The sequence below is a fragment of the Trachurus trachurus genome (assembly GCF_905171665.1).
Source record: "Trachurus trachurus genome assembly, chromosome: 13".
NCBI classification, from domain to species: domain Eukaryota; kingdom Metazoa; phylum Chordata; class Actinopteri; order Carangiformes; family Carangidae; genus Trachurus; species Trachurus trachurus.
The window spans coordinates 28,822,477-28,847,695 of NC_139892.1; the positions used below are offsets into that span (position 1 = coordinate 28,822,477).

At 43.7% G+C, this 25,219-nt stretch overlaps 2 protein-coding genes across 2 annotated transcripts; both read left to right on the plus strand.

The window, feature by feature from the left end:
* Positions 1-185: 185 nt before the first annotated feature.
* On the plus strand, positions 186-21,061 carry LOC310996310 (odorant receptor 131-2-like; the record flags this gene model as incomplete). The annotated part of the gene is made up of 2 exons (XM_083985686.1): positions 186-762; positions 20,682-21,061. The coding sequence occupies 2 exons, from the start codon at positions 186-188 to the stop codon at positions 21,059-21,061; spliced, it is 957 nt and encodes a 318-aa protein (XP_083841812.1).
* Positions 21,062-22,430: 1,369 nt separating this feature from the next.
* LOC310996312 (odorant receptor 131-2-like) lies at positions 22,431-24,380 on the plus strand (the record flags this gene model as incomplete). Its single annotated transcript, XM_083985688.1, has 2 exons — positions 22,431-22,514; positions 23,532-24,380. The coding sequence occupies 2 exons, from the start codon at positions 22,431-22,433 to the stop codon at positions 24,378-24,380; spliced, it is 933 nt and encodes a 310-aa protein (XP_083841814.1).
* Positions 24,381-25,219: the final 839 nt, after the last annotated feature.

Sequence of the window (25,219 nt, forward strand, 5' to 3'; positions counted from 1 at the left end):
CTTCTCACCTGGATCTTTAAAAGACTGATGTGTGTTCACTGATCAATACAAACCTAACCAGGTACAAGTGTTAGGAGTATTTTAGATTATACTGACAGGTGAAGTTTAGACACATCATTTTTACCGTTTTGTCCTGATCATCAGGATCAAATGAATAGTGACGCTGCCTTTTGTATTAAATCACCATGTTGACAGACAGAGCTAACAACACCTCACTGGGTGATAATGAATTCTTACGGCGGAAGATCAGTGATCAGGTCATTTTGATTCAGGTTTTGATCTCAGTTTTTCTCTGCATCAACATTATGTTGATCACAACCTTTTTTATGAATGATGTCTTCTACATGACTATGCGCTACATTTTATTTGCTAATGCATTACTGTCCGATTGTGTGATTTTAATTGTAACAAATCTCCTGCTCATCATGACCTTTTATCGGGTCACCATTCAGACTTGGTGTTGTCTTCTTCTATACATAGTGTCGTCGCTGTATAATTTTGTCACTCCAGTTACTCTAACAGCAATGACCCTGGAGCGCTATGTGGCCATTTGCATGCCCCTGCGCCATGGAGAGCTGTGCTCCTCACGCCGTGCTCTTTGCTGCATCTTCATCATTCACGGCCTCAGCTCTGTGCCCTGCATTGTTGTTCTCTCCATCTTCTTTGTATCTGTGACGTACAGCTTCTACACCCAGGGCAGAATATGCGCTGCGGAAATCTTCATCTTACACACCTGGCAGGGTCATCTTAGGTCAGCAATAAGTCAGTTTTCCTTCTTGATCATGCTTATTACTATCATGTCATCCTATGTTAAAATCATGAAAGTGGCCAAAGCTGCATCAGGAGAGTATAAAAAGTCTTCACAAAAAGGGCTCAGAACAGTTATTCTCCATTCTTTCCAGCTACTACTCTGTCTCATTCAATTGTGGTGTCCATTTATAGAAAATACTGTATTTCAGATTAATGTTATGATATATATTAATGTAAGATACTTTAATTACATTACATTTTATCTTGCTCCAAGATGTCTGAGTCCTCTTATTTATGGCCTCAGGGATGAAAAGTTTTCTCTTGCACTAAGACACTGTGTTCTCGCAGCTTGTACAACAAAAAAAATGATCATCTAACAAATTGAAACTCTGATAGTGCAAGAAACTACAGCCAATTTGCATGAAACATATTCGCTGAAATTGAAATATTCATTGAAAACAACAAATCCCTGAATATGCCCCAGTTTAGTTTCTCTCAGTGCCCTATCCTCCATTATGATCTGATACATTTCTATGATGAATACAGGTTTAACATCAAGCATAAATTTTTAAGGTAGATATGGGTCATACCTTTGTACTCTTGTTTCTGATCTGATTATGCCAACTGTAACTGTAACTGTTTTCATATTTCCTCTCTTGTTTTTTTTTATTTATTTGTCACATGTATTATATGGTACAATTGTGTGTGTTTTTGACTTGGTCTGACTTGTATTAGATGATTATCTAGAAATCTGCAACACCAAGAGCTCGATGTTCTAGCTGGATTAACAGTGTCTACCATCTTTGTCTGAATCAATAAAATGAACAAGCATTATTTTTGATTGTACAACTTCTTTCACACACTTTGTGTCACCCTGCATCCAGAACTTTCATTTCACAGACAAAACAGGACAAAATGTATGAAGACTAGTTAACAAAGGACACATAATTTCCAGAATATACCATACGTCAAAGTACAGTCCATTTAACTTTATTAGGGCCTGAGCGACGACAAGCGTCGGCGAAGGCCCTATTGGAATTGCTTTGTATATTAATATTATTATTTGTAGTACACATTTTTTGGAGCCTTTCCCATGCCCCAAAATGCATGAAACTGTGCATGCAACATCAGCGTGAAAATTTGATATTAATATATTTGCGTACGGTCCGAGTCCTGTGTGTGTGTGTGTGTGTGTCTGCTGTAAAAGATAGGCTAATTCTATAAGGCTGAAAATCTCAGGACATGTCTGCTCCAACTATTCAGCAGTGTAAAGCTAAAGCATATGTGGGCCTTCTGTCATATACATATCTGACAGTAGCTCCAGCTATCAAGATAGAGATGAGAATAGGGCACAAGTGTGGAAGAAGACACTGTGGCCTGAAAGAGCTCCATGGTGAAGCAGAGGAAAGGCTTGTCACCGGCCGGTCCAGGCCAAAATATTAAAAAAATGAGTTTTGTTTTTGCTCTCCAGCCACAGCTCCACAAGTCAGGTGAAAAAATAAAATAAAATAAAAAATCCGGCACAGGAAAAAAAAAAAGTCAGGGAAAAAAAAATAAAAAATCCGGCACAAGAAAAAAAAAAAAGCCAGGCAAAAAAAAAAAAAAAAAAACTGCTGGGTTGGCCACGTACCACAACAAAGGGACAAGCGACTGACTGCTCCATGACAGCAGCAGAGTGACAGACAGGCTCTTGTAGTAGTATTTGTAAATACTACAAATACCAGGAGAGGAGGAGAGGAGATAGGCCTATCCTGTATAGTATTTGTATTTGTAAATACTACAGGAGGAGGCAGAGACTTGGATCGCGGTGGTCTAGTCACGGAGGTGTCTCCAGTCACGTTTAGTCACACTAAACGTTAGCTCATATGACGTCTCTATGATGTAACTTATAAATGATTGTGTGTGTGTGTTTGTTTGTTTGTTTGTTTTTGTTTTTTTGGGGGGGGGGCAGCCATAAATATGGGGGACAGCAATGAAGAACATGCATTGCTGATTGCTGTATGTTAGCAGCAGGGGTTGGACACGGAAGTCATTCGTGTTTTCATTATCATACTCTGGCATTGAGTCAAAGTTAATCGGCTTTATTGTTCACTTTTATGGCGCTGAAGAGTTTGGCAGCCTGTCTGTCACTCTGCTGCTGCCATTGAGCCGACAGTCGCTTGTCGCTTTGTTGTGGTAGGCTACGTGGTCAAGCCTCTGCAGTTTTTTTTTTTTTTGCCTGGCTTTTTTTTTTCTTGACTGACTTTTTTTTTCTTGTGCCGGATTTTTTTTTTATTTTGCTGTTTTTTTTTTTTTTTTTGGCTGGTCCTAATACTCCTTCGTAGGCTACACACACATACCCACAGACACAGCTGAGGGGCCACAGCACATCTGGTGGCGTGCCCCCAGTGGGTGCTCTACCTGGTCAGTGGGTGCTCATGCACCGGAGCACCCACGGAATCGGCGCCTATGCCCATAGGATTCTTTTGGACCAGGAAGATGAAATTTGGTACACATGTGTTAGTTGTCCCGAGGAACAAAAAAGTCTCTTGCACCAATGGTCTACTCCAAACAGGAAGTCGGCCATTTTTATTTTAATGTGTCATTTTGGCATGATTTCCACACGTTGTATTTTAACGAACTTGGCCTAGGGATTTTGTCCCATCAACTTCAAATCGATTACAGATCATCCAGAGACTATGCTGATTAAAAGTTATTAAAAGCTTTTCTCTACGTCAAGGGGCGTGGCTGCTATTGCGCCGCCATGTTTGATCCATTGCCATGCATATTCAAGCAGCTCTCTCTCCTACATACTTCATCCAAACTGCTTCAACATTTCGGTACATGATCAGAGCCCCGCCCTCAACGTCTCCATGTGCTCATAAGCAATCTCACTCATGTCGCCCCCTTGTGGAAACAGGAAATGCCGTATTTTACATCAACATTGTCCGATTTGCTCCTACTTCACATGTGTGATCAGGGTCCGCCCCTGAATGCACCAGCCCATGTTCTGTTACGCTCCTACCGCCCCCTGGTGGATGAACCATCAATTTATCATAACTCCTTCATGCATTGTCCGATTTGCTCGAAACTTCACATGTGTGATGAAGGTCCGCCCCTGAGCTCATCTGCCCACATCTGATTACCGCCCCCTGTTAGATGAACGAAACATTGCGTTTTTTCGCTCCTCCCAGGTTTTTTCTCCCTTCCTCCTCTCCCTTCCTCCTCCGCAAAAGTACCATTAATGCAAGTAATACCGTTGCATTAGGGCCTGTGGCCAAAAAAGGCCTGCGGTGAACTCTGGTAAAAAAATAAAACATTAAAAAAAATATCATCAATATACTGTATATCATTAAGTATCAATTGGTGGTATGGCTACTGTATTAAATCATTTTGGCTTTTACATAATTACTGTAATTCATTAACGTTATTCTGGATTATGAACATGCACGCGGGTGACAGTTCTCCTGTTGTCAGCAGCGCGGCGGCGCAGCGCCATCCCTGACCATCTCTCCCTGTCTCTTTCTCTCTGTGTCTCTCTCACGAGCAGTGACACGTTCAGCACCGAGACAGCGGACAGCGCTGTCACTCACTCAGGGCCCCGGTCCAGACGGATACAGCTTTTTTGAATCTGGATAAATAGGCTACTTTATCGGATTGGCATCGCGTCCAGATGGACGGCGTTTTCGGAGGGTGAAAAGGGGATTTTTTAAAAACGTGTCCCAGAGTGGGAAAATCTGAAAACGCCGCCCCAGTGGAAAAACTGTTTTTTTCTGAAACGATGATGTCGTGCCCCCCACCGCTCTACCTGTAACCAGAGACACACACCACTGCAGCAGGCTCCTCAGTCTATGGACGTAACAACAACAACGGCGGACTACCGTTGGGTCGCTCAGACATTGTGGCTGAATCGCGCCTGTTCAATCATCACTGATCGTCATATTTACTCTGACACGACTCCCTATCAACATTTAATCCCATGTTTCAGTTTGAATACAGCGGGGGACTTTCTGTCTTCCGTTTATGTGTGGCAGCGCTACAGCGCCACACACGCTCCACACAGGCCTGGGTGGCATGGGGTCGCGAGGGCCCGATCATCGCCGCTTGCGGCTTTAATTACTCTTTCCTCTCTCCACATTACATTAAACATTTACTGTTTTACTATTTTATCATTGATATCATTATTGGCCACATGACGTCTTTTGGTTGTTTTCTGTAGAGATACTGAGAAGAAACATAAACAGCAAGAAAGAGATGTGACAAAGATCTGACATGGAGTTGACCAGAGGGCCCTGCTGTAAGACTTCCACAAGATTTGGTGTTTTCACAGATCATATTTTGCTGCTCTTAATTGCTATAAACATATATAAATATCAAAGATTATGCACCATCTGTCCCATCTATCTGAATTCATCATCCAGAAATTCATCCTTTATACTATATTTCACATTTCTCTTTATCTTCTTCTTTCCTATAGAATGTTTTAAATAGCCTGTTTGTTGCTTGTTAGACACTAACGTAATCTAATTTACAATGTAAAACATTTTATGTAATGCAAACATTTTGCCATTCATAGCAATGTTGAATATGGCGTCTGAAATTCAATGTACAGTATGACAAACCAATAGTTTTTGAACTATTTCTATTTTTTAGCCTGTTGTGTCATCCATCTTCACTCAAACCAACAACTGAGAGTTTAAATAATTAATGAACCAATTATTTCTAATGAGTTTCATAGGACTTCATTTGCCTTCCAAGAACAGCAACAAAAACCTCATTATCTTCACTGTGCCGTTTGGAGTCTAAATCCGTATGGAAAAAAACAAACCATGACTGCTGTGTCATGATCACTGTTCCCCAATGATACCTCCCTGTTTCATGCTGCTGGTTGCTATGTGCACACATCAGACAATGACAACGATCTGAAATTCAACTGCCAAACACACATGACTCAGCAGTGTTGTTCAAACTTTCAAAGAAGTACTTCCCTGATCACATGTCTGTCTAGATGGGTAGTTTAGATAACATGGCTAAACTGGGAGCCTTTATCGTGCTTGGGTTCATTGCCTTGTTAAAACACTGTTTGAAATCAATTTGTTGTGGTTTCTGAGCATGAATTAAATAATAATGTTACACAATAAAATATATTGCTTGTGATGGTAAACAGCCATCACAGGCAATATATTTTATTGTGTAACATTATTATTATTATTATACATGATATTAAATTAAAGCTGCTTTGCAGCAATGGTCAGGGCCAGGCAATTTCAGACAAAATAGGAAGACAACAAGAACATCAGCATTATTCTATTCTATTCTATTCTATTATTGTGCATGAGCTAAGGCTTGAGCTCACAACCTCTGACACTTAGGGCCGGATCTACTAGGGAGCGTACCTATGTTTCCGGTAGTGTTGTCACGATACCAACATTTTGGTACCGGTATCGGTACCAACATGTTTTTCAATTTTCGCATGAGCCCGTCCCCCCCCATCAACGCAATATCGTTCCATTAATTCATCTCCGCGTAGCGCTCCTTCGCTGTGTTCACTCTCACACACACACACACACACACACACACACACACACACACACACACACACACACACACAGAGACAGAGAGAGAGAGACAGAGAGAGCATGCCAGTGGTGGTGCGCGAAAGTACCGGTCCCATCTAAGCGCAGTATGGTACCGTTTTAAATGTGTAAGTACCCCGGTACTGACACATGTTCACATCCCTTAAAGGAGTCATCACCTGGTTTTTTATGTATCCAATCCCCCTTAAATGGCTTTGAATCAGTTCTTAAAACTTATTGGAAACATTTTTTTTTTTAAATTCAAACATAGAGCTTGTTCTGACACTTTTTCATACTGCAACTTTGTCTCGTGAGAGTAAGCGCGAGGTTTTGACTGGTCCGGATGTTCATTGTATTAATATGTAATGAGGCGCGCATTGATTGGACGCAGGAAGGACAGAGCCCAGTGGGCTACATGCAGGCCGTATTGGAAACCGCATACTATGCTGCTCTCTGTCGGGGACAGCTCTCCATTCCGACACACCTCCACTTCGACACCCCGCTGTTCCGAAATACCCCCACTTCGAAACACCGCTACTCCGACACCCCCCCCCTCCCCCCCGCAGCTGTCCAAGGTGCTGAACCGCGTGACGTTGTTTACATTCTGCTTTGTGGCTTGTCTGTGAAACGTGCCCTGCTCAGAGACTGGGCAGATCTGTCCCACTTGCTTTCTCCCCGACTCCGTTGTTGGAGATCTCCACACAGTAAAAGAAATACACTTTTTTCTCCCCCCCTGCTCCGCTCGAGCGCGGCTGAAGCCGGCTTGAGCTCACACGGGCGCGAGGCTGCTGCAGCCGCCGCTCGTGCTCACAGCTGACTGAGGGAGGTGCTTTGGTTGGGCTTAGGCAATGAAGAAAGGAGTTGGTTAAGTTTAGTAAAAAGACCAGGTAGAGGCTAGACAGGCTAGAAGCATAATGAACATTATCATTAATATGAAGTATTTGCTTGTTTTGCAGTTAATTATGCACATGATCCGTTTGACCCCAAAAAGGAAAAAAGGATCAATGCGCACTGCGCACTGGGGGTTTCCCCCAATAGCCTTTTCGGAGTAGCGGGGTTTTTAGAAAAAATAGAAAACCCCGCTATTACGATGAATGGAAGTCTATTGTCGGAAAGGTGGGGCTTCGGAAAGGCGGGGTGTAACCCTCTCTGTCATGTACCGTAACCATGTTATACAACTTCATAAAATAAAACAAAACTGTGATCGGTTCATTGTAAAACATGTATTTATTGATGCAAATGTGGTGATTTCTGTACGGAGGCTACAGAGCCCCGGGGCAAAGCTGCTGCTGCTCTGTGTGAAGCTTCACTTTTCATTCAAACAAACTAATACGACTGCCACAATTGTTAGATTTCATCAATGAGACCAACATTTATCTCCTTAAAAGAATTTAACCAGTTGGCGGTAAACCTCTACAAACCTGCGGGTAAGTTAATTAACGACCGTTTCCTCCCCGGGCATGGCAACGTAGTTTGACCGGTTAACGAGCAGCTGCAGGCGGGTTGCTGACGAGTCACTCTCCGCTCCTCTGCCTCGCTGGAGCTTCGCTTCTCCCAACGCGAAGCAAACTTCTAAGCCGTCATTTGGATAAACTAACCGCACATTGGGGATCTAAACCCTTACTTTCTCGCATGAAAAAATATTAAAACTTAATAAATTAACGATCCTTTCCTCCGGCGGCACGACGACGTCGTTATCGGCCGGCTGAACGAGCACTGCAGGCGGGTTGAGGAGTCACTCCTCCGCTCCTCTGGTGCTCGCTGCAGCAGGCTGCACCTCACTTCTCCCAGCGCGGAGCAAACATCTAAACAGCCGTCATTTGGATAAACTAACCGCACATTGGGGATCTAAACCCATACTTTCTCGCATGAAAAATCATTAAAACTTCATAAATTAACGACCGTTTCCTCCGGCGGCATGACGATGTCGTTCGGCCGGCTAAACGAGCGCTGCAGGCGGGTTGCTGACAGTCACTTCTCCGCTCCTCTGGTGCTCGCTGCAGCTCGCTGGAGCTTCACTTCTCCCAACGCGGAGAAAACTTCTAAACAGCCGTCATTTGGATAAACTAACCGCACATTCGGGATCTAAACCCTTACTTTCTCGCATGAAAAAGTATTAAAACTTAATAAAGTGACGAAATAACAGCGCTACAGTGGGAAATAAAAAAATAAGTAATGGCGGCGCGGCGGATGTCGGGGTGGTGGAAGAGAGGTGCGTTTATGAAAGCAGTCTCCACAGTGACGTCACCGTAGGAGCAGAATCAAAATCTCGTAATTTTGTGGTGTGCAGCCTCATGAGCTACTCTGGCTTAAACAAAGAGCCCAAACCAAAAAACTCAGCCACTTTCAAACCCCAGGTTTTCAGGCAAGTTTCCACTGAGGTCCAACACCAGTATACATGTTTTAACAAGGAAAAATGCGTTTTCCGGGTGATGACTCCTTTAATAGTAATATATTATTGTGTTACAGCGTCCTCACCTGTCAGTCAGCGGCTCCTCCCGCTCGCTCTCTCGCGTGCAGGTGCACAGAGACACACAAACACGGGAGCGTGACAGGTTGTGCTGGACTAATAGAAGCTCTGATCAGCTCCTTGTGTTGTGGTAACACAGACAAGCTGTCGTATTTATTGTCTGATGTCAATAAAGATATGTCGGGGGGGAAAGTAGTTTTGTTCCAGTGTTCCTGCAGTGACCTCCTTGTTCTGTGCATAATGGTCTGGTGCTGGTCAGTGCAAAAATAAGTAGCCTGTTGCAAATATGCGCCTGGTTCTTATAAGCGCTCGAGCTCCAAGTTGATTTACTAGTTTCACTAGTTTTATTTTGATTCTGTTTACATTTATGACTAACCGTCATATTACTAAAGTTATCTTCTGTGTCCATTGCGGCCGTGACCCGTCTGTCAGAGCCGCGGAGCACGGCGCTGCGTTGTATGGACGCTTTCAATCCCAGAGTGCGTCGGTGCGTACCCACAATGCATTGTGCGATGTCAAAAATGGCGGTATTTGCATAACAATTAGCCTACACTTCTCACTCAAAGTCACAACTCAACTTCTCACTCAAAAATAGGCAAAAATATGCCAAGTCACTCACAACTCCACGTCCAGGTATGGGTACAAACATTGCATGTTCCACGGGTCCTTTTGGGGAAAAGCAGGGAACATAGGACCCTTTTTCTAAAAAAGGGTTCTATGTTCCCCAGTCTGGACACAGAGGGGAACATAGGACCCTTCTGGGGAAAAGCGGGGAACATAGGACCTTTTTTTAGAAAAAGGGTTCTATGTTCCCCGGTCCCATACAAAGTGGGGAACATATGATCCCATCTACTAAAGGATTGCACATGCTGACTAACCGGGCGCACCGAAGATTGTGTCCCTTAAACGGGCAAAATTGCACGTGTAATCCATCTAGTGTGTTTGCCTTAATGCATAGGCGTTTCTGTCAGAACGCGCAAAATATTGGGAGGAGTAGATGCAAATAGATTTATTTAGAGCACGCAATGTGATTTACCAAACCTGAAATAGATTGCGGTGGCAGTTTTTGTGTCTTTATTTGGTTACATGCTGCTATTCCGACATGCCGCTATTTCGACATTGACTTCTAATTGTCGGAATAGCGGCATTAACATTATTTTTCAAACGTCCCACTATTCCGACATTTTTTTTTTCATTGTCGGAGTAGCGGCACTTTACTTTTTTTCATCTGAGACACTGTTTCTCATACACAAATACATAGGCCTATAAGAGAAGAAAAAACAAACCCTCCAAGTTTAAAAACACACAGGCAGCTGAGATTTGGGAGGCTTATTAAAATGCAAGATCATTTTTCTGACTGATTTATTGCCCGATGCCATGTATCTCGCTTTCTTTCCCCCACCCTCCGCCCGTTGTCTTCGTTGTCACTTTGTTGTCACTTTGTTGCCGCTCCACAGAGCGCACATGGCTAATTAATATGCACATGCTGACCATATATGGTTGTGTCTAGGCATTCCGGGGGCGGAGGTGTGTTCACGTGCGCAGCTGCGCACCATTCTTGGATCCAGTTTGATTTATCAGAGAGAAATTGTGGAGAGTTGTGCACGCACAGTTTGATAGATCTGAAAAAGGTGTAAATATTTTGGGTATCTTTTCGCCGTAGGCCTAAGCAAAAAAATTAGTAGCAGCAGTTTTACACTGCTTACTTACAGTTTTGATAAATGAGGCCCCAGGCCCTAAGCCCAGACGCTCACAGATGCAGCTCTCCGCGGCGCTGTCCGTGGTGCTGAAGGTGACAGGTTAACTTGACAAACTGCAGCATAGTTCTGTTTGTTTATCATGTGTGTCAGTTTTGTTTGTGACTTGATAGTTGAGTTGTTGAGATTAAGAACATCACTCCCTCATCAAACCGGTGATAGGTATGCTGAAAAGAAAAGAGAGAGAGAGACGCGCCTGGGTATCGCAGCTGTAAAAAAAAAAAAAAAAGACCACGTGTCGGAATAGCGTTATCAAAAAGTGTCGGACTACCGGCATGTCTAGATAGAGGGATGTCGTAATAGCGGGATGTCTAAATAGAAACATGTCGGAATAGCAGGATGTCTGAATAGCGGGCGGACCCCCTTTATTTAGCACCTTTGAAAGGCAAGTCTTAACTGGCACAGCTTTGCCACAAATGGCTGCGGATACTGAATTAATACCTGATTTTATACTTTTACGTTTTGTTTATTTTGTCTATTGTTGTGGTCTTTTATTTCTTGTTTTTATGAGGTGAGATTTCCGTAGCTCAGGCGTCGGTCTCCCGTCAGGTAAAGCTGCCGTTTATTCCTCAAATGTAGTTCATGAAGTCGTTCAGCCTCTTTGGTAGAGTTATCCATCACTGCAGTTGAATTAGCCGCTAAACTGCTGGACGCTAAAACCGAGGGAGCGTCTGTGTGTTTACAATTCACGAAAGCAACGTGAACGTACGAGGCGCTCATAGCCTCTGTACAGTACTGAAGTTAAACTCACTCACCCATAAAAGACGTGCTAACTCGCGTGCAAAGTCTTCATTTAGTTATTGGCAAAGCGGTTAGCATCGTCGCCTGCGGTGCGGGAGACCCGGGTTCGAGACCCACTCAGGGCAGACCATAGCAATATAAAATAACGTTGTGATTTGGGGGCCATTGCTCTCATTGTCATCAGTGCTTGCAGCTTTGAAATGTCCCGTTTTTGTTTTGTTTTTGTTTTTTGCGGGCATTGCAGTGTCCTCCAGACAAAAAGTTGAATGACCCCCCCTCGCTGACCTTTTTTTTTTAGTGGACCCACCCCTCAACAAAGAATATTATGACATGACCCCCCCCCCATTTTCCTCCGGTGGCCCATTCCATAAATAACGAACAGTCCCTAATTTCTCACAATATAAATAGGTCAAACAAATATTTTTGTCCCGTGCGTAATTGTCAAGATCCGCATTTCGATTAAAAGAAATTGTTCTGCCGGTTGCACTGACACAGAAAGAGCAGTGAACCGAGACACTGGGAGCTTCCGCTACAAACAAGCTTAAAATATATACTTATTTATTTTTTTTCGTTACAATTTCTCAGGTCGGGGCTTCAATACAAAAGGGACATTACAGACGAGCAGTATGGAGGTATTTGGATGTTTTTTGGTGTGTCTTTTTGGATGAAGAAAAGTGAGCACCATTCACAACCATTATATGGACAAATACTGCTGCGCGGACCGTCGGCTCTCCATTCCGACACACCTCCACTCCGACACCCCACTGTTACGAAAGGGGTCATTCCTATGTTCCCACAGCCCTATGTTCCCTCAGCCCTATGTTCCCTCATTTCTAACTTTTGTTGTCACTGAAAATTAGGCCCTATGTTCCCTCAGCCCTATGTTCCCTCATTTCTAACTTTTGTTGTCACTGAAAATTAGGCCCTATGTTCCCACAGCCCTTTGGTCCCACCATTGGTTGGGTTTAGGCAATGAAGAAAGGAGTTGGTTAAAGGGATAGTTCAACATTTTGGCAAATTGGCCTATTGCCATAATCGCTATAGTCATAGCAGTAGGTTCGTTACCTTTATTTGTCAGTGTAAGCTATTCTTAGAACGGAGGAGCGGAGCAGAAGGCTGCTCAGGGCTACGCTATGGAGGCTAAGGGAATTTCTTGGTTTTCCTCATCAAACTCATCAAATACACAACCCAACAACTCCAAAAGGCTGTCGTGGACAAGTTGTGAGCTGCACAATCACCACGCTATGAGATAATAATGGAATGTTACGAGACAGAGTTGTTTAAGAGGTAAATTCATGCAAAACCGCTGATGCGCGTTGCGTTCAGGGACAGTTTTTCAGCAAGCAGTCTCTGTATTTACCCTGTATTTACCTCGAAAACGGCTCCGTTTCGTAACGTTCCATTATTATCTCATAGCGTGGTGGTTGTGCAGGTCACAACTTGTCCACGAAAGCGTTTTGGAGTTTTGGGATTTTGTATTTGATGAGTTTGATGAGGGAAACCAAGAAATCCCATTAGCCTCCGTAGCGTAGCTCTGAGCAGCCAGACGCTCCGCTCCTCCGTTCTAAAAATAGCTTGCACCGACAAATAAAGGTAACGAACCTACTACTATGACTATAGCTATTATGGCAATGGGCCATTTTGCCAAAATGTTGAACTATCCCTTTAAGTTTAGTAAAAAGACCAGGTAGAGGCTAGACAGGCCAGATAGATAGAGTCCAGATAGGTAGAGAGAGTCCAGAGGGAACATAGGGCTGTGGGAACATAGGCACGCTCCCGTTACGAAATACCCCCAAATACCACCACCACCCCTACCTGCAGCTGTCCAAGGTGCTGAACTGTGTGATGTTGTTTACACTCTGGGCTCTAATTTCTTGGCGCAACTCAGGGGGGCGCAGTGCGGCGAAGCCTGGTGAGGCCGGCGCAATGGTAATTTCCTCCAGTGCAACAGCGTGTGCAGCGGATTTGGTAAATTGGTAAACTGCGGTGCGCCGAGATGGGTGTGGTGGCCCAGCAGGGGGAGGTGTCGACAGATTTAGCTTGGCACAGCTACAATTTCGTGTTAAAAGGCCGCGCCGACAGCTCGCCAGCTCCAACCAGGTCTACTCTTGGCGCAAGGCGAAGCGCAGCCAGCGGACTGGTATTTTGACTGCCCAGCGCGCAGTGCGCACACGTCACCAAGACCTAACAGGCAGGTTTCCACAGTTCCAGGCACATTTAAATGCGATTAATAATCACAATAACCCCTATTTATTGTAACTATCTGAATCAGCACATACACGTATATCTATATCGATTGTCCAGTCACACTGATGACAGATCAAAGGCTGTCGGCATGCGTAATGGAAACTCAGCCTGACTGAATTAACACAGATGAAACCAGGGAGGGACTAGGACAAAAAAGCAGCCGTGGATGTCCCAAGAGCAGGACAGTGAGGGTGGATGACTGCATGTTGCTGCTGTGTTGACACTACGCACTGTGCCGTTACGATGATCCGCTATATTTATTTATTTACTTATTTATTTATTAGTGGGCAAGCGGCCGCATCGTCAAGCGACCATAATGAAAAACTGAAAACAAATAAACTATCATCTCTCTCAGCAAACCACAATCAGTCTCGGCATCAGATAGTGAGCAGATATTCACATCTCCCATCTCAGGTAAATTCTAAAGAAAAAAGAAAAAGAGAAACGCTCCGTGATGCCTCCTTTACGCACAGCTGTTTGTTTATGTTGTGATCTGTGCACACGGGTTTAAATATAAGTTACTAAATATGAGTGTCTTTATTAATGGAAAAGGGGTGTGTGCGTTGTTTTTTTTTACTGGGCAACAGCTCTCAATATGTCAGAGCAAACCTGGATAACAATTTCAGTGACCTCCTCCCTCCCAGACTATTTTAGCACAGTCAGCCCGTGAGGTCTGTTTGCGCGACCATATATTCGGACACTGCGAGCTTGGACCTGACCAGAACATCAGTTTCCTCCCGTTTCACTGCTGCCTCCTTCTTCCACGGTGAAATCTCAAATCTAACCCTCGCCGTGCAATAAATGAAAATTGCAAACTGCCCCTGGACACACCCCATTGAGCCCTCTGTGTTGCGGCTTGTCTGTGAAACGTGCGCCGCTCAGGGACTGGGCAGATCTGTCCCACTTGCTTTCTCCCCGACTCCGTTGTTGGAGATCTCCCACACAGTAAAAGAAATACACTTTTTTTCTCCCCCCTGCTCCGCTCGAGCGCGGCTGAACCCGGCTTGAGCTCACACGGGCGCGAGGCTGCTGCAGCCGCCGCTCGTGCTGACAGCTGACTGAGGGAGATGCTTTGGTTGGGCTTAGGCAATGAAGAAAGGAGTTGGTTAAGTTTAGTAAAAAGACCAGGTAGATGCTAGACAGGCTAGAAGCATAATGAACATGTCATTAATATGAAGTATTTGCTTATTTGCAGTAAATTATGCACACGATCCGTTTGACCCCAAATACAGCCTCCGGTTCCTTTCTGATTATGTCCGTCTGTTCGTTCGGAGTGGGGGGGTTTCCCCAATAGCCTTCTCGGAATAACAGGGTCTTTAGAAAAAATAGAAAACCCCGCTATTACGATGAATGGAAGTCTATTTTCGGAAAGGCGGGGTGTAACCTCGCAGAACCCCCCGTAACTCAGAGAAGGCACGGAGGACTCTGAAAATTCTCCCAGCCCTTAGTCGACATGAGGGTGAGTAGATAATGAGTGAAATTTGAATTTTGGGTGAACTATCCCTTTAAATGCAAAAGGATTTACAGTAAATGGCCAGATCCCAGGACTGGAGGACAGTCGCTGCATCCGGTAATGCCTTGGCCACGATGAAGGGTGATGTTGGGCCCTGGTGATACCTCATCCACCTGTCCGCCGCAGTGTTGACATACCCCTTAAGGGGGCCGAAGACACTGACATCCATGGGCTGCATCCTATGGGTGCAGTGAGAAGAGAAGGACAGCAGGACTATCCCATTTGCCCTGCAAAGGTCGATGGCTGTGATGGAGAGGTGGGACAACCCGGGTGTGCCTGGCGAAGTGGGCCAGGAACAGGAGTAAGGCCCAATCCCATGTCACCCCTTGGCCCTACCACTTACCCCTACCCCTCCGTTTTGCGCGTTCACGTGTAGGGGTAGGGGTGTCCCAATTCCCGTAAGGACAGAGGGGTAGGGGGAAGTGGTAGGGCTACATACCCCTCCAAACGGAGATTTTTCAGAGGCACACTCCAAACGGAGGGGTATGAAAAGTTTCCCAGAATGCATCTTGCGGCAACCGGCAGCGGTGGCTGTAAAACGAAAAGCTGTTTTATTTCTTGCTGTAGCGCTGTTATTACGTCACTTTATTAAGTTTTAATATTTTTTCTTGCGAGAAAGTAACTGTTTAGGTCCCAAATGTGCGGTTAGTTTACCCAAATGACGGCTGGTTAGAAGTTTGCTCCGACGTTTTTTCGGAGAAGTGAAGCTCCAGGAGGAGCGGCTCCTCACAGAGGCAGCAGCCGTCTGCAGCGCTGCTCCACCGGCGCTGTCCTCGTCCCGGTCCCGCCGGGAGAGAAGGCGATCGCTAATTAACTTACCCGCAGGTTTTCAGAGGTTTACCACCGGCATGTTAAATTCTTTTTAGCATTTAAAGGTGTACAGAAAAGAAAATTGAATTTAAGCCCACTCTGGGTCATAAAATTAGTGTAATAACTCATCTTTCAGACGATGTAGCCCAAACTTTGTGCAAAATTCAATTTTTGAGTAAATCCGGGATGAAAGTGTGTATTTTAGTGTAGTTTTTTTTTCCGCATTGGATAATGCAGGCGCACGGATTATACGTCAGCCTGCACACGATTCACCAGCCACTGATATTGGATCCGTCATTCAAACGTCTGACACACGCACACACACACGGAGCTCGGGCTCGCCCCAAGCTTTGAATATCCCGCCCGCTCGATAACGACCAATCAAATTCGTTTTCCTTACTCGGGTAAACTCATGTTGCAGCTTGTGACAACTCGGCGTGACAAACAGGACAAATGGCCATTTCTGTACACCTTTAAATGTTGGTCTCATAGATGAAATCTGACAATTGTGGCAGTAGCATTAGTTTATTTGAATGAAAAGTGAAGCTTCATGTATCAGACAGAGGAGCAGGCAGCGCTGCCTCTGGGCTCTGAATGTACAGAAATCACCACATTTACATCAGTAAATAAATGTTTTACAATGAACCGATCAGCCTGCATTACGTTTTATCTTATTTTATTAAGTTATATGGTACACGACTATTTGATTTCTGGCAAAAGCTCGCCGCATCAGCTTACGTAAAAGCCAGTGAGACTACGTGATGACGTATGTGATTGTTGAAGGGGTGTTCCAAGTCGGAGGGGTTGACTTTCTACCCCTACCCCTTGTAGCTCCGTTTCAAGGGGCGAGGGGCAAGGGGTTGGGGAAGGGGTAGGGGTAAAAAAGAGAAATGGGATTGGGCCTAAGTCCTCCTCCTTCATGCAGCCTGTCTGGTTCCTGGAGCCAGCACAGCCAGTGGGTCCTCCTCGCAGGAAATGGTCCTTGAACCGTTTACGGGGGAAGACGAAGAATGGTGGTATGAAGTCACCTTGGGCATTGCCTGCCAGGGCCATGGTGACCAGGGTCCCCCTCTCCGGGGGGGGCAGCCGACCTGCTTCTGGCCGGTCTCAGCGACAATACAGTCCGGCACCTGGACTGTGGTGTCTCCTGTCAAACACATGACATGATGAATTTGATTACTCTTACTTTTGACTTTTAATTTAACATTTTTCATGAAATTTTGTTGTATGTCTTTCTATGTTCTATGTATTTATGTGTATGTAGTTTTCATATTGATAGTTCTATTTATTAATGGTGTCTGTAGTTTTCTCATTGATATAGATCTGTGTACATAGTTTCTATTTATGAATGTAGTTAGTTGTTAGTGTATAGTTGTTTTATATTAAATACCTGTCTTGTCAACGTTCCACACATCCTTTGCCTGGAACCCGTGATGGTCAAGGACTTTCTTGAGATTAGTAAAGAACGCTTCCACGTTGTTCCTGTTGAAGCTTGCCAGCCTCTGCTGGCTGGTGGCCTCTGGGCGACGGAGAGAGAGGCTGCCACTCCGCTCGAGGAAACCAGTGAACCAGTCCTTGCCCGCCATTTTCTTGGTTTCCCACGGGGCAGGGAAAGGACAAGCAAAGTGGACAGCCAACTCGTAAGCAAATTTTCGGACCTGAAGGGGTTTTTAACTTAAATTATTGTGTGTGTGTGTGTGTGTGTGTGTGTGTGTGTGTGTATATGTTTGTTATTTATTCATTGTAATGTGTGCATAGCATACATGGGTGTGCCTGTCCCTTTTCAGAACACTGACCTCCTTAGGGGTCAGCCCATAATATATGGCTGCTGCCTGAGGTAGCGTGCCAATGTTGAATGGCTGATCTTATTTGCCAATGCTGCCTGTCTTATTGTGCTGCCAGCTGTCACTTCCCTGCAAGCTCTGGCATACACCTCTGCTGGAACCTGCCCACGGTTGGTTGTCTTTCTCCTTACCCTCTGCATTTTTCCCTCACTATGCTGAATATCTGTTGATTCATGTCATAAACACATTTTGTTAATTAAAAATATGTGGTGTTTATTAAAAATACATGTTGTTCATTCAAATCAGTTGTTGTTCATTGCAAAACAGCTATTAATTCAGTGATTTATACAGATATTGATCACGCAATGTGACCACAATTACGCACAGTGGCGTGAGGGACATTTGAAACAGGTGTATCAATCGTCCCTCCAGCGACTACTGACACTTAAACCTGTTTTGCCTCTAAACTTGAAAACTATGACATTGCATACCTTAGGACCTGTACGAATTCATCTGTTGTTGGGTCATGTTATTATTGCATGAAACACACAATACAACTTTTGATCACAAAAAAACTACCACATGTAACATTTTACTTACCGTAGTCGAAAACCGGTTCGCGCGAATAACTTTTGAATGGCGTGACGTCATTTCACAAGCTTTCCCCGGGATTGGTAGGTGTTGCGTGCTGAACGTAGTGACGAAATCTGAAAGCTCAAGCTTGCGTGGTTTTCGAGGAAATCGCTGTGTATCAATCGACCCGGCGCTCCCCTACTTTATTTGTCACACATACAGCTAGTACAGTGAAATTCTCGCTCGAATCGGGGGTCGCCTGCAGTGAGGACTATAGCCGCAACACATGGGGCGGGTGCTCTACCAACTGAGCTAAAAACCGCCCCAGTACAGTGAAATTCTTTCTCTGTATTTAACCCATCCCTGAGGAGCAGTGGGCAGCCAGCTCCAAATTATGAGCCGGTGCCTTTGGTCAGGGCCGTTGACTGGAGGATTAGACTAGCTGACATGTTTTTAGTGTTTTTAGTGGAGCTGCTGCTCGTTGAAAACAGCTGTGATAACGTGATTTCAGGTCCAGAAACGTTTGTAATATCACTAGAAAAAGTCGCTAGATTTGTTGCTAGTCGCTTTTGACAAAAAAAGTCGCCAAGAGGGTTTGGAAAGTCGCCAGATTTAGCGACAAAGTCGCCAAGTTGGCAACACTGCGGCCCAACCTGACCGGACGTCTGGTTCGAGTCGGGTTTATACTCAGCCTGGCCAGGCTGCCGTCGGGCTTCTTCTCCTTTTTTTTTTTTTTTTTTTTGCCAGGCTCGGAACAAAAATTAATGCATGTGTATCGATCCGTGTCGGGTCCAGGCTTCAACAACCGCGAGTCAGCCCGTTACAACTCCAGCTTGATCAGTGCTATGCAGTGCTGTGTGAGCCTGCATACAAACAGCGCACAGAGGAAAGGAGCAAAGAAGAGATGAAACCTATCATCTCATTTGTGCCTTTTCCAGCGGATTTTTCAACTACTGTAGCATATTTTGTCTATATTAAGTTTGTGGGTAATCTATTATTTTCTTTCTCAACATCTAAAAGTTTCATTTAAGGGGGTAGGACAGTTGTTTAAGAGGGCGTTGCCCCCTCTTGCCCCAGCGTACATCCGGCCTCGATTCACCACTGTCATTAGGATACATCCTCTGAAGACCATGAGAGTCTTAACAAAATGTCATAGTGTAGTTTTTCTTGGTGATCAATGAACTTACTGACATTGCTATCCCTAAAGCCATTCAATGCAATGCTAAATATAAAGACCAGGATGTAAAACACAGAGATTCAACAGTAGGGGTGGGGAGAGGTTCATTCACACCCCGTGTTTGTATGTGAAACTGGAAAAAAAAAAAAAAACAGCAAAAACTGCACATCCTGCAATATGCTACAAGAAAAATAGTCAAATCTGAAGGGAAATATTATGTCACATAACAGTATGCATTTTCATAAGTTGCAGCAAATTGAGTTCTGAGGGCCTCTGTATTCTTACACACACAGGATATCTATATAGTTTAAATGCATCTCTGAGAAAGAAAAAAAAAACTTTTTGGAGGAGACACATGATGTATCTGTAGTTGCAATAGCCTCTGAAACGTGTTGACAATGATGACACAGTTAGCTGATGTCTCCCTTGTGTCACAGCTGTCCCTATAAACTCTTGATACACAGCTGTTGCTCAAAAAGCTGCACTGAGCTCAGGAAAGTACATTCATTAATGGAGGCATGGTTTACCAAAATGAAAGATCTTACACCCTTTGAATTGTTGATACATTACTGTCTAATTTACTCTTCATAGATGCCGTGCTGGTGATGTGCATTTTTTTTGTTTTTGTTTTGGTCAATCACAATTTCTTGTCATTGCAGCTTTGAGTTCCTTCATTCAATCACCACAGGATAAGCAAGTGTCGGGATTTTAAATGTCATGTTTTAAGTGAAATCTGAAATATATGGCAAACAATAACTCACTGAATCCTGGTGGTGAACTGTTATTACGCAGCGTTAATTACCGGCTCATTTTGGTTCAGGTGTTTGTATCACTTTTCCTTTGCATCAACGTTATGCTGCTGATAACCTTTTTTATAAAGGATGTGTTCTACACAGCTATGCGCTACATCTTATTTGCTGTTACATTAATGTCTGATTGTCTGGTCTTGATTGTGACAAATTTCCTGCTCATCTTTAGCTATTTTCATTTGACGATGCAAATGTGGTTGTGTGTCATTTTCTATTTTCTGTCATCTATATACACCATGGTTACACCATTGACTCTGGCAGCAATGACCTTTGAGCGCTATGTGGCTATTTGCATGCCCCTGCGCCATGGAGAGTTGTGCTCCACACGCAATACTATGACCTGTATTTTCATTGTTCATGGCCTCAGCTTTATGCCCTGTGCTGTTGTCCTCCTTGTCTTCTTTGCATCAGCCTCTCCTAGTTTCTACAAACAACCCAGGGAATGCTCTGTGGAAATCTTTATCTTACACACCTGGCAGGCTCATCTTCGGTCAGCAATAAGTCAGTTTTACTTCTTGGTCATGTTAATTGCCATTGTGTTCTCTTATGTCAAAATCATGAAAGTGGCCCAAGCTGCATCAGGAGATAATAAAAAGTCCTCAATGAAAGGGCTCAGAACTGTGGTTCTTCATGCTTTCCAGCTGTTGCTCTGCCTCATGCAGATGTGGTGTCCATTCATAGAAAATGCTGTACTTCAGATTAATTTCATGTTGTACATCAATGTCAGATACTTTAATTATATTGCTTTTTATCTCACTCCACGGTGTCTGAGTCCTCTCATTTATGGTCTCAGAGATGAAAAGTTTTTTCTTGCACTGAAGTACTATACTCTCTGTGGCATGTGCAGGAAAAGTCTTTTTCATTTGACAAATTAGAGCTCCACATTTGGTAAATGGTAAATTACCATCTCTTTCTTTGTAGGGCTGTGAATGCAATGCTAATGTTTTTGCCTAACTTAAATGTTTCTTTTAATTTATTTTGCGTTATCATGTCCATAATATTCTTTTTCATGTTTATCTTATCTATAAAACACTTAAGTCCTTTGAAAAATAATTAACTCTGTCATTACTTATATGGTTTGTCTTTTGTATCTGTTTAATAAATGTTGAAAGCAAAAAAAGTAAGATTTACAATCTTCAATTTACAGGAATACTCTCTTTTCCTCTATTCATGCCTACCTGTTTTTTGGAGATAATTAATTCTCTGTGCATTTATAGTCAGATGTGACCATCTACATTGAAAGTAGCCTGTCATGATATGATTCAGTGATTCCCCTTGGCCATAGACCACTGACCAAATTTTGAGTGCCCCAGCAGTTCTCTCTGAACAATACATACATTATTCATGTTGGACACTCAAACGGCATCACCAACTTTTGTTTCTTTTTTTCGGCCTGTAGTTATTACTCAAACCAAAGCTCATGTTGTCATGAACATAGAAGTGTGACCCCAACCAAAGTGCAGAAAATAAAAGCAATGGTATTTGATCTGGTTTGTGAGTTTGTGCTCAACTGCCAGGGCTGTGACTTTATTGATTTGCCTCACTCTCAAATAGTTTTTAAAGGTTCCCAAAAGGGACAAAATCAGAACTATTTGTAATATTGTGTATATTATCCACATGAATAGCATTACCACTATTGCATTTGATCAAGATGAAATTGACTTAACTTTATGCCAACATTCCCATCCTTTCTGCTTAAAAAGTAGGCCTACTCCTGGTTAGGATTCTTCAAACACAAAATCAACAGGCATTCACAAAGCTGCATTGGTACAGAATGAAATTACAACATGGAAAGGGCTCAGATAGGTTTCTTTGCATCACCCAGATGTGGTGTGCATTTACATATGAGTATAAAGGCTGATATGCCTTTTAATTTCTCAAAAACAAAAACTTCTATCAGTAAGTGGTGTCCAGTCACATACTGCAGACTCTTCACATAATGTTATCTGTGAGATCATATGATTGAGTGATAGTGTGACAGTGGTGGTCCTGTCACTATGCCTCCAATTGATCATGTGCCCTGGCTACTTGGCCAATGACAAGATGACTAGCAAGCGCACATGACTCTTACCCGGGAGGTGTGGGTTTAATCCCCGCCCGGGCCCTCTTCACCTTGCCACAATAGGTTCTTCATAATCCCAAAGGCAGCAGTATTTCATGTTGACACAGTGAATGTCCTCCATCAGTGACTGGGTGCTGCTTTCCCCATATGGAAACGATTATTGCATCTGTACCCCTTTTCAGATGGCTGTGTTTCGGGGATTGCCGGCGCGACAGGCGGCGGAGACCTTACGGCTGCAGCTTCGGACGGCCGAGTCAACAATGGAAGTGGAGAACATGGTCCATTCGGACTCACTGTCTCCGGCCTCCCTTGGAATCCGGTCAAAGCTCTCCCGGAGGTGGGAGTTGAAGACCTCCCTGACAGGGGATTCTGCCAACCGTTCCCAGCAGACCCTCACGATACGCTTGGGTCTGCCAAGTCTGTCCAGCTTCCTCCCCTGCCAGTGGATCCAACTCACCACCAGGTGGTGATCAGTTGACAGCTCAGCCCCTCTCTTCACCCGAGTGTCCAAGACATACAGCCGGAGATCAGATGACATGACTACAAAGTCGATCATTGACGACAGGCAATGTGAACGTCCTTGATATTTTTTCACTCATAAGGGGCTTTGAATCTGTTACCTATTGGGCCCTGCCATCAGTCAATGGTCAGGGTCAGGCCCCTGTCACAAAAAAAAACAAACACGCTTTGGCAGCGGTGGGCCACCCTACCACCGGGCTTAACAAGTTTTCTGGGGGGAAAACCCTGCTATGGCAGCTCTTTGCTGAGGTCAGTTGGTAGTTGCTTTGAGTTTGTAAATCAAGACAAAATTAAACCCATTTAAGGCACAAAAAAAATCTTCCATGAGAAACAGTATGTTTATATAAGAAATTTGAAAAGTTTTTTGAAAAACTGGCTTTCAACTTTTAAGTCTCATTATCTCTTTAAAGAAATACCCTAGAAAATAGCCTTAGACCTGAGAGGGTTACATCACATCACATCACTCTGTGAGAGAGAGAGAGTCTTTAAAGTAACCAGCACTTTCTCAGAAGGCTTGGACAACATGGAGGGTCTAGCTTGGTGTTGTCTGTAACACACTACCTGAGCAAATCAGACGGACTTTGATCATTTTGTAAAAACAATCCAATTTTTTACTGATGGCATACATAAGGACACTAAAGTGGATTTTTGGCAGTGTCACCAAGTGTTACTTTGCTTAACAAATATATGAACATATGGCTGCTAATAACTCAATGTCTAGTTATGATTACTTGCTGCTAAAAACCCAGTTTGTTTTTTTGCAGACGCTGGTGATGATTTTTCTTTTCATCAACTTGTTGCTCATCATAACTTTTTTCAAAAAGGAATATTTCTACACAACTGCTCGTTACATCTTATTTGCTGTCACGTTACTGTCAGACAGTTTTTTGTTGTTTGTGTCTGATATCCTTCTCATCTTCACCCATTTTAGTATTACTATTGAAGTGTGGATATGTATTATCATCTTTATTGCAGTACTTCTGTATATTACAGTCACTCCAGTTACTCTGGCAGCAATGACTCTGGAGCGCTATGTAGCCATATGCATGCCCCTGCGCCATGGAGAGCTGAGCTCCATGCATAATACTCTGAACTGTATTTTCATCATTCATGCCCTCAGCTCTGTACCAGCGATACTCATTCTCTCCACCTTCTTTGCATCAGCATCACTTGGCTTTTACAAACAATATTACTTCTGTTCAGTGGAACTGTTTATGTTACACACATGGCAGCATAATCTTAGGTCAGCTATTTATCAAGTCCAGTTCTTGATTATGTCCATCATCATTGTTTTCTCCTATGTCAAAATAATGAAAGTGGCCAAAGCTGCATCAGGAGAGGATAAACAGTCATCAAGGAAAGGGTTGAGAACAGTGGCTCTTCATGGTTTTCAGCTTCTGCTTTGTCTCATCCAGATGTGGTGTCCATTTGTAGAAGTTGCTTTGATTCAGATTAACTACAATTTGTTTGAAATTGTCAGGTACTTAAATTTCTTACTGTTTTATCTTGCACCAAGATGTCTGAGTCCTCTCATTTACGGCCTCAGAGATGAGGTTTTTTTTCAAGCATTGAAATACTATGCTTCCTTTGGCTTGTATAAAAGGAACAATTGACAAATTAAATTAAGAGTTAATCATAGTGAATGTATGTTCTTTATGTTTCTATGAAAACTGTGCATGATGGGCTTGTCTTAGGTGATTAGACAGCAGGCTTCTGTGTTTTTGCTTCAAACTGGTATCAGTGATGACAGATCAGCATCAGGTCTGACACCACATTGTAATAAGTAATAATATTCAGTGAAGTGGTGGGTAGCACCCAGTCATCAAGTTTTCATCCATAGTTGATATTCTCTTTAATATTATAAAGGGATAGTTTTCCATGCATTGATTTATTTGTTGACACAGTTCTCTATTCCATGGATGAGACAGGGCTGTATATGCAGTACACACACACACACATACACAGAGAGAGAGAGAGCAGTGAGGCTGTGCTTTAGTGACACAGAACCACGAGAAGCAGAGATAACTGGAAGATTAAGGGGAGTTGACAACAACTTTTACTGTATGTTAAGCCAGGCATACACTGTACGATTTTAACCTGATTTTGACACGATTTTTGAGTCGCATGACCTTGCGACGCTCAGGCCCGATTTTCCGTCTCGTCGTGCGTCTTTATTCGTACAGTGTACAGGGGGGAGCAACGGCCGATCGCCGGCTGCCGAACCACCGCCGGGCGGTCAGATGAATTTCTGACATGTCAGAAATTTTAAGGTGCAGCCACACTATACCCAACCAAATCGCGGAGTGTCAAGTTGCCCTTATTGAAAATATATTGGGTTGCGCCGTTGGGTGTCACCGTCGCCGCGCAAAGCATGCTGGGATACCCTACGGTGCGACCAATGTATTCTCAGTGAGTGCGACACGACACGACACTCCGCGATTTGGTCAGGTAT